This window comes from Silurus aristotelis (genome assembly GCF_946808225.1).
Source record: "Silurus aristotelis genome assembly, chromosome: 8".
In the NCBI taxonomy this organism is placed as follows: Eukaryota; Metazoa; Chordata; class Actinopteri; order Siluriformes; family Siluridae; genus Silurus; species Silurus aristotelis.
This window is the reverse complement of record NC_139581.1, coordinates 28,823,108-28,833,107: the sequence shown is the minus strand read 5'-3', so window position 1 is coordinate 28,833,107 and position 10,000 is coordinate 28,823,108. Positions and strand designations below refer to the sequence as shown.

The window sequence follows — 10,000 nt, the reverse complement described above, 5'->3', positions numbered from 1 at the left end:
ATCGGTAGAAGAATAAGTAAGGAAAATGAAGCCGCCAGGTAGAAGGAAAAGAGGAAGGCCAAGGAGAGGTTTATGGATGTGGTGAGGAAAGACAATGCAGGAAGTTGGTTTGAAAGAGGCAGATGTCGAGGACAGGGGGGGTATGGAGTTGGTTAATCCGCTGTGGCAACCCCTAATGAGAGAAGCGGAAAGAAGAATAAAACAGCAAGTCCACACTAAGAACCAGCTGTTACAGAATTACAAGGGCTTGTGCAAATTCGACATCCCTAAAGCCTCCTGATGTCCACACACCAAGAACCTTTAAGACCTTTTGGACTATAAAAGAAGGCATGGGGGAGGATGGAAGCTTAGTGGTTAAGGCATTTGACTTTGGATCCAAAGTCAAATGCTACTAATCCAGGGTGCCTGAGCAAGGCCATATAACCCCTTAGCTGCTCAGCTGTATGAATTAGATGAATGTCAGTCACTCTGGATAAGAATGTGAGTGGAGTATACAGGAAGTTTGATATAGAAAAGTGGTAAAGGTATGGAGGAGGTGGATTTCCCCTTGGCTCATTCCCAGAGTTTCATCTTGATAGCATTCTTTTAGCCTGCGCTATATGTGCTAGCAAGAGGAGATAGAGCCCTTGCCGACACAGTCTGTCTGCATCCTTCTTGGTGAAGGTATAGCTGTGTGTGTGTGGCCAGCTCCATTAACAAACACTAGATCCAGATGAATGATGACCAGTTGCGATTAGACTTGACGTGGCATGAATATCACCTTCCTGCTGTGTGCCTTTGCTAATGAGACTCGCTAATGAGTGTGTGTTGCAGCATAGGCTTAAAAATCTGATAACAACGTCCAACAAATCAGCATTTGTGCTTAAAGATGCAAAAGTGCTCAGCTGTCTATGACACACAAGGCCAAGCCCACCACGGATTCCAGTGAGATGCTGTACCGAGACGGATATGATCGCTAAACACACTTAGGATTACAACGCTAATATACCTCATGTCCTTATTATTACCATCAGGTCAAGCTTTCAGGAAATCCTGAAAAAATCCACAATTCCCCTGATTCTGGAAGCATGCCAAAATGTAAACATGAAAAGGTGTATTAATAACGTTGGCCAAAGTTGATTATTTTTGGCAATATTTATTCCAAATGGCAACGTTGCAAACAAATCATTGGCTAAAATACATGGACAAAAGCCATATGTTCTTCTTCAAAATAGTTATAGGCACACAATTCCCTAGGATGTCTTTGGATGTGAATTCTTCCTTTGACCTAGGAGACCCAAACCTGTTCCAGCACGATGCTATCCCGGTACACACATCCGGCACCATGATGCTTTTATAGGTTGGAAGATGAGGAAACATCTCCTCCTATAGAATGCTGACTTCAACTCTATTGAACTAGGTGAATTGGAACATCACCCCAGGCCTCCTCAGCTCACCTAGATCAGTACCCGACTTTACTAACACGCTTGTGGGTAAATGAAATCTCCACAAAATCGGCACAAAATCTTAGAGGAAAATCTAATAAGAAGAGTGGATTTCAAACCCCAGGTTTTTGTGGAAATAAACAAATTTGTAAATCGATATCTGCTTATTGGAAATGAATACCAGCTATTTTATTGCAGCATAAGAACCCATTCTGTTGTACATGTGTTATGCGTGGATGAGCGTTACCTCGGTCGGTGTCGTACAGGAAGATGAAGCGGGTCCATTCGTAGTGGTCGATAACGCTGAGTAAGGCGCCGCGGACCGATGGCCGGAGCTGAATCAGGAACTGGGTGTCTCCCTCTGCCGGGAAGCTGGGTGAGACGAGCGAGATGTGCAGCGACGCACAGAACGACGAGAGGGTGTGGACCGAGCGCTTGTCGTACACGCCGAATATCGCGAACACGCCTCGCGAGTACTGCGAGCAGACTGCCAAAAGACACACACACAGAGAGAACAAGGTTAGAAATGCAGACATTTGCAAAATTATTGGTGAGGCAATATTCAAAAATGGCATGAACATGTGAATGTAAAAATGGAACCTCTTTGGAATAAAGATATTTTGTTCATGTATTAGACACGGACACAGACAAAAGTTTGGAAATCAATTCAGTTACATAGGAATAATTAAAGACATGGTGGAACGTGACCAACTTTGGCGCGGTAACAGTAACTCTATCGTCGTTTATTATTTTCTGATTACAGCATAATTAAAAAAATTTTTCTTCCACACCTCACCCATGCTAGTAACGTGTTTTTCAGGGCATTTTTTTTTGCCTCTGAAGGTCTGTTGATTTTGGAGGGTCCAGACCCACAATAGGGAATAATCTACACCAGGGGTCCCCAATAACTGGGCTGCAGAGGATACTGGTGCCGTCTGTGTGGCACCAGTACCGTCTTCTTCTTTTTCTTTCGGCTGCTTTTATTAGGGTTCGCCACAGCGGATCATCCGTCTCCATGGTGGTATGGAGACGGATGATCCGCTGTGGCGACCCCTAATGGGAGCAGCCGAAAGAAAAAGAAGAAGACGCTACTGGTGCCACACAGAAAGAATAAAAATGTTTCAATAATTTTTTTTTTATTATTATTATTATTAAAATCATTGTATTTCAATTTTCTTGACTTGCACGGTCGGGAGATTACTTTATTTACTAATTTTTTTAAAAGAGCACTTCTGCCTGTGCCAATTTTTTTTTCTCTATGAATCGATAATTTTAAGTTTTACTTTGCACTGATAAATTATGCTCCAATCGATTCCGCATTCTGTTGAGTGGCATTTTCATAATTATGGAACTACATTAAGAATGAAATCATATGTATAATAGAAATATAAATTTGCACGTTATTGCGTGTGTCAATATATGGACTTCCCCCAGACCACGTAAGACCACCCAATGTCCACTGAATCCCCCATCACTTCCCACCCCAGCATCGTTTCTAGGCATAGAAAAACTAGGCGGTCGCCTAAGGCGAAACCAGGGGGAGGGTGAACCAGTGAATGCCCCCTGCCGCTGCCCTCGTTTATTTAAATTTATTTACCAACATTAATTTTTTTGAAGATATGCTGAAGATAACATATAGTGTATGTTTACATACTTAAATTCAAGAAATTTTGCAATGACTTTTAATGTGTTTAATCTTTTTTATGGAAGGTTGCAAATAGCCAATGGGTGGGGTTTACAAAATGAATCTTGCTTAGAGGGCCAAAAAGGTGAGAAACAGCCCTGCCAAGACATTTGGAAAAAATCTGAGGGAAATAATATTTTATATCTGGAAAAATTGTGGTCATGTGATCGCAAGAGATACAAGACAGTAATTAATTCCATACTGTATGTACAAAATGCACCTGGGGATAATTATACTATAAATGGACAAAAATTAATGGACCATAAGATTGGTAGATGCTTCTTTTTTGAATCCCATTCCCATCCCCTTTGCTCTTATAATAAGCTCTGTGAAGATGTTCCTCTAGATTTTATGGAGATTGTGCTTATTCATTCCACCACAAGGGTGTTAGTAAAGTGGTACTCATGCACGTAAGTTGAGGAGGCCTGAGGTGCTGTTTCATTTCACTTTGTTCAATAGGGTTGAGGTCAAAGCTCTACAGCAGAATATCCTCCACATCTTCCAACCCATGAAAAGCATATAGTATATTGTCATGCTGGAAAAGCTTTAAGTCTCCTTGTTCAAGTGAAGGAAACATTTCATGCTGCTTCTGAAAATGTCCTTCACAATATTTTTTTTAGGTAACAGTTTGAAAGAACCTCATATGGCTGGAAAAATCAGGCGTCTCAATACTTTTGCTCATAGAGCGCATGTCTTACACACTGTCTCTTTCACTTCACGTCTGTCTGTCGTTCTGCTCTTCCTTAACACCGGTAACACTCTTTGTTCCTACAGGGAGCGGGAAGGTGACAAACCTTTTTAACGCCACTTTAAGCAAACGTGTGTGTGTGTGTGTGTGTGTGTGTGTGTGTGAGTTCTTGTTAAAATTCTCACTCTAAAAATGGTTTCACCCGTGCCAATGACATCATCTGTCTGCGCTGATACGCACGCTGACCTCGCTCGACCCTGAAACGTCATGTAAAAATGAAATACTTTAATAAAGTGTGAGAAAAACTGAGAGAAATGAGAGAAAAAAGAAAGAGAGAATGATATTCTTTTCTGTTGCTCGGAAAACTAATGATAAACCGGGGATATTGTGAAGGACATTTTCCTACCACTGACCAGCAAACAGCGTTTCCAATTCATCCCAAAGCTTTACAGCAGATCACTCATGATCTTATACTCCAAATCATAGTCATGCTGGAACAAGTTTGGGTCTCCTAAATGTAGTTCAAGTGGAGGGAATGCGTTCAAAGACGTCCTGTACAATCGTGTGCCTTCAAAATGGTGGTCACGTTTTGGAGAACAACTTCATATGACTGGAAAGATCTTTCTACCCAGCCTGGTTTGGCCTGTCTGTCCAAAACGAAGACTGGAGACAATTCCAGGACCATGCTGGAGATCACCATCACCACAACATGATGCTACCAGCGTAACGCTCCACAGAAAATAGTGTTTTTAGTGTGAGGAGCACTGTTGAGTTTCTCCCAACTGTCGTTATTTGTGCCAAAGCAAAAAAAAAATCATTTTGGTCTCTTCAGTCCCAAGTTGAAGATGCTGTGATTTTCAACAGGAGTGATGAGGATAGAGGTCAGGAGTAGAGTTTGATAGAAGGACCGTGCAGGTAGGACGTTTTGGAAACAAGGTTAAGGAGGAGCAATTGAAAACTTCAATCCCTTCAAATTTACACTTGAAAAAAGGTACAAAAGTATTTTGCCTTCAATTGTACATAAGTATGCAAAATACTATGATTTATCATGGCTATAATGTTCCTATTATCATTTTCGTCATTGCTTAATCTACTGTAGTTTCTGTGAAAAGACCCTCATGTTACTCTCAGCACAACAATCGCGTTTCTCAGATCAGAAATGAAAATTCTCGAAACTCCTTCATCCACCTCCACATAATTTGTGCTCATCATAAGAACATGTCTTGTTGTTTTGATCAAATTGTGAACGCATTAGTGCATTCATTTATTCGATTGTGTACAAGTGTCTGCTGTTTCCTACATGATCAGTTGTTTATGTTCATGTTGATCAGAATATATTATACTGGTTCCACCTGAATAGTTTCAACCCCCAAAAAATCTCAGCATCAATTCATTGTATAAGTCATTGGTTAAACTAGTTGTCATCATCTGTCATCTAAAATTTCTCTTCAACTTTTTTTTTGTAAATTTGAATTGAATTGTTGAATTGTGCAGATGAATCTTGATTGTCACTAATGAAGGCGAGTGAACGACATCAGATCAACCGATAATCGATTTAAATTCTATAAAGCAGGTCAAAGGTGAATCTTGTGAACCTTCAATTGGAGAGTGTATACAGACAGAGCAAAACACAGAATTATACATTCTGAAAATAGATGAACAACTAAGAAACATACAAACACTTGTATAGTACAGTAAAAGTGTAAATCCTGTCAGGTCTTGCAATCAGTATAAATCAAATATACAATCGAATAAATGAATTTGTTCTGCTGAAATTCATAGATAAGTCAAATTTTGTGATTTTCAGTCTCTGTGATCCAAACCATAGTTTACATCAAGAAATCCTGAAACTGTGCAGCATCATACTGAGAACATGACTAAACATTGTGATGTTTGTGAACAATGACAAAAAGGACTTGTGATTCTGATAAGAATGAGATGTTCATTGACACAAATACTTACTTTTGAGAGATGAATAAGGATTTTATGAAAAGTGCAGGCTTTTGCAAGAAATCCAATGTTTAGTGCTGTTTGTACTCATTGTTTTGAGAAATGCACTCACAGCTTTGCAAAAAGTCTCTTGTTTTTTATATGGTGTTTAGTCTTATCACTTGTTCATAAAATCCACCGTTGGTTCTCCATTTTTAAGTTCATTGTTACAGAGAAGCAATCAATCAATTACTCTATATATGTTTCATGCCAAATGAGCAACCCAGTAGCAACGACGGCAAGAAAAAAACCTCACCTGAGATGATATTAGTACTGAACCTTGAGAGGAACCAGACTCCTAAAATGGCAACCAATCAAAGTTACCCTTAAGCTCTTGGTACTCTTCTTTGGTTAATGCCCTCTTTACCTGGTACCTCCTATAGGCTCATAGCAGATCGTTCCATGTTCTGTCCATTGTTTATTATAACATTTAATGGAGCGTTATTGGACTTTTTATTTTATCAAACCCTGATCACTACCTTCTTCAGAGCTTGGACTTGATACCTCGCTGACCTTCATGATGCTGGTTAAATTCGATACGTCCTCTAGCAAACCCTCGGACCCTACGTTTATTCATCATTATCCCTTATAAACCTGTCTCTCTTTCTCCTTCTATTGTTTTTTTTTGTTGTTGCTTCTATTTTTTTTATATATTCTTTAATTTTGGTGAGAGAGAGAGAGAGAGAGAAAGAGAGAGAGAGAGAGAGAGAGAGAGAGAGAGAGAGAGAGAGAGAGAGAGAGAGAGAGAGAGAAAATCCATCATTTCTGTGTAAACTCTTTTGCTCTTGTCCTTAGTCTGAATTCTCATTTTTTCATGTAGCTAGAGAAAGATCTGGTTTTACACACACACACACACACACACACACACACACACACACACACACACACACACACACACACACACACACACATATATATACACACAGACAGTGAGAGAGAGAGAGAGAGAGAGAGAGAGAGAGAGAGAGAGAGAGAGAGAGAATATATATATATATATATACACAGATAGATAGATAGATAGATAGATAGATAGATAGATAGATAGATAGATAGATAGATAGATAGATAGATAGATAGATAGATAGATAGATTCTTTTTTGTTAGTGCTTGTGTGTATCTCTCTATCGAAGCAGCTAGTCGCCTTCCAGCGTTACCATGGCGACCACTGCGCATGTTCAGTAACACCAAGCAAGTTAAATTAGCAACTATCGCCACTGTACCAAGAGTTAACGAAGTACATGACCGCGAGCCTCGTTTATCAGTCTGGATTCTGCGGAAATCGAGTTCTAAATCGCTCGCAGGAGAATTTACACGAGGAACCCTGGCAGCCATTAAAACGCAGTTGAGAAGAAATAAGACAGAAGGCACTAGAACAGAATAGTCTGAGCATTCTACACGGATTAAAAAAAAAAAAACGACATTCACGTCCGATGAGTTTATTGATCGTTTTTGGAGTGGTCTGGAGTTTGCAGAGAAATTGACTAGAGACTCAAGCTCAGGATCTGGAAGTGGAAGTGGGCCTTAACTTGATTTTTCTGTTGTAACACATGTGAATGAAAGCGCTGTCTACCCTCTTCCACATAATGTACACTCACGCTTTAGATCACCAGCACACCAAATATCATGTATCACTGTAGATTATTATCCACACGTGCTTTCTGCCCTCTTCTAGATACTCACCAGTGAATTCAGTGATGTCCTACCTGAATTAATCCACCTTTTAATACCATTATGATGCCACGGCCCTCATAGAGAAACGCAGTGGAACAGAATGAATATCATCACTAAAGCAAGAAACCCAATGAACACAATTCAACAAGTCTCCTTTCACTGGAGCCACAGCTGCTCCTCCCTCATACATCATCTCGATCAGAAGCATCAATATTCACCTCATAAAATGACCTGGGGATTTGAAAAAAAGGCAAATTATATGTGTTTATGCAAATTCTACAGGAAAGAACACTCAAAAGTTAGTTCATAAAGTAAATGGTTCATAAAAACGCTTTTGAATGGCCAACCCTTCCTCACGATGTCCAGCTTTTCTGTCCAGCTGTAACCAAACCAATCAAAATTTCTTCTCCTCTATCAGCCATTGTGGAATAAAAAAAAACAGCTATTAAAGTCACAAGCTTGTGCAGTTTGCTACAGATGCGGTTTGCGAGCTCTGACTAGTGCGTTTTCTAACTGTCCAATCAAAGGACGTGAAAACGCTGACAATATTGTACACCTGCTAGATGGCCCGAGTGTCACCATCTGATTGGTTAATGCAACAGGCTTAAAGAAACATGGATTTTACACTACAGGTGTAAGCAGTGCTGCTTCTGAAGGCCTCACAGCAGATTCCGTTGACCTTGGTGACATGAGATGTGAAATCTGATTGGACAGAAATTCTAATAAATACAGACACGTCTAGAGGCGAGAGAAAAGCTATGAAATGAGGAGGATAGAAATGTACATCAGTGATTCTGATAGTGTTTAGGCCAGCAGAGAAGGCCTTGTTGACCCTAATGGCCAACCACAGTGTGATTGACATAGTACCCCCACCAAATAACTGTAAATGGATGTATCCAAACTCACAATCTTTTCTTTCTTGCCCCTCAATTCGAGAACACCTCCAACACTACCATTTAAACCCCGCTCTAGACTAAAAGCACTCCAGCTCCCGTTGCGCAACAGATCGTTATCCACAAGTGCTTTCTGCCCCGTCTTCCCAGTTCCAGTCTCTGAACAATTGTGTACACTGGATGCTATTAGAGACGGAGAGGTTTTGGAATGGCGTAACCAATCGTTTGAAGCAATGGATTCACATTTAATCAATACTAGTCTCAAAAGTATTGGGACACCTGCTTTTTCCAGCCATACGTGGTTCATCCCTCATTTTTTACACACAAACTTGGATGCTAGAGTTGAAGTTTTCTCCTTCACTTTAAGATCCAAACCTGTTCCAGCAGGACAATGTTTCTGTACACAAATCCAGCTCCATGAAGATATGCTTTCCATGTGTTGGAAGATGTGGTAGATCTTCTGCTCTAGAACTTGGGCCTCAACACCTCAACATCGGTATATGATTTTAGACACATCAAAGGTGTTTCAATCCACACTTGTCTGCTCATCTGCTCGGTGAGATTCCGCTTATTATAGTACCCTGGTGTGTAGATCATGTCAAAATTCTTTCCTCAGTATCATACCTCCTAACACACACACACACACACACACACACACACACACACACACACACACACACACACACAACAAAATAAATGATTATAGTATAGGAGATCACCTTGCAAAAACATCTTGTCTCTGTAGTGTGTGTGTGTATGTGTGTGTGTGTGTGTGTGTGTGTGTGTGTGTGTGTGTGTTGTGTGTGTGTGTGTGTGTGTGTGTGTATAGAAGTGTGTGTGGAAGTGACACTCCTCTTCTCGGTCAGATGAATCACCGGACTATTTCTGTTCAGGCAAAGTGCTCATTTATGTGTCGCCTAGGAAACCTTGTACGCACACACACACACACACACACACACACACACACACACACACACACACAAACACACACACACACACACACACACACACACACACACACACACACACACACACTATTCAGATGAGGTGCCTGGGCCATCCGGTAAATCTTGTGTTTGCTCAGCATTGTGTGTGTGTGTGTGTGTGTGTGTGTGTGTGTGTGTGTGTGCACGCATAGTCGAACAGATGTGTATGACGGCAAAATGTAAAAAAAAAAAAGAAAAAGAAAAAAAAATTTTTGCTCATTTTCTTACTGTCTTTCCTTTTGTAATATAATCTGCTTAATGTGTGTGTGTGTGTGTGTGTGTGTGTGTGTCAAGTATGCCCATGATAAATGAGCCTGACACCGAAATTGATCCTCGTTTTTAATTACACACAAAAACCATTACAGTTCACACACAGTATGTAGCGCACGAGTGAAAGTTGACACGAAGCTGCTGATTGGTCGGTTCTAAAGCGCATTATGACATCATCAGCTGTCGACTGGAATTCTGATTGACCAACGTCCTGCCTGTGCATTTCAGACGTGACTCCCCAGTTCGCCTCTGGCGGAAAATCACGGCAGCTAGGTCTTTCTAAGCATCTTGGAGAACTAACCAGAGATCTTCTGAATCCTTCTGTCTCTTCACCTAATTCCAGACAGACTTGATAAAGTTCATAGACTCTGTTGGGGCCAAAACTATTACTTCCA

General features: G+C 40.6%; 1 protein-coding gene across 7 annotated transcripts in view; it reads right to left on the bottom strand.

Annotated features, from left to right (window-relative positions):
* The window catches only part of gria4a (glutamate receptor, ionotropic, AMPA 4a), a 60,448-nt gene that overhangs the window by 38,174 nt on the left and 12,274 nt on the right, over window positions 1-10,000 (bottom strand). For all 7 annotated transcript variants that reach the window (XR_014534750.1, XR_014534751.1, XM_083549013.1 and 4 more), the window contains exon 3: window positions 1,672-1,911. Coding sequence is in view for 5 of the 7 variants with exons in the window: in XM_083549013.1 (XP_083405139.1) it covers window positions 1,672-1,911 (240 nt within the window). In the remaining 2 variants the exon portion in view is untranslated. The remainder of the gene's footprint in view (window positions 1-1,671; window positions 1,912-10,000) is intronic.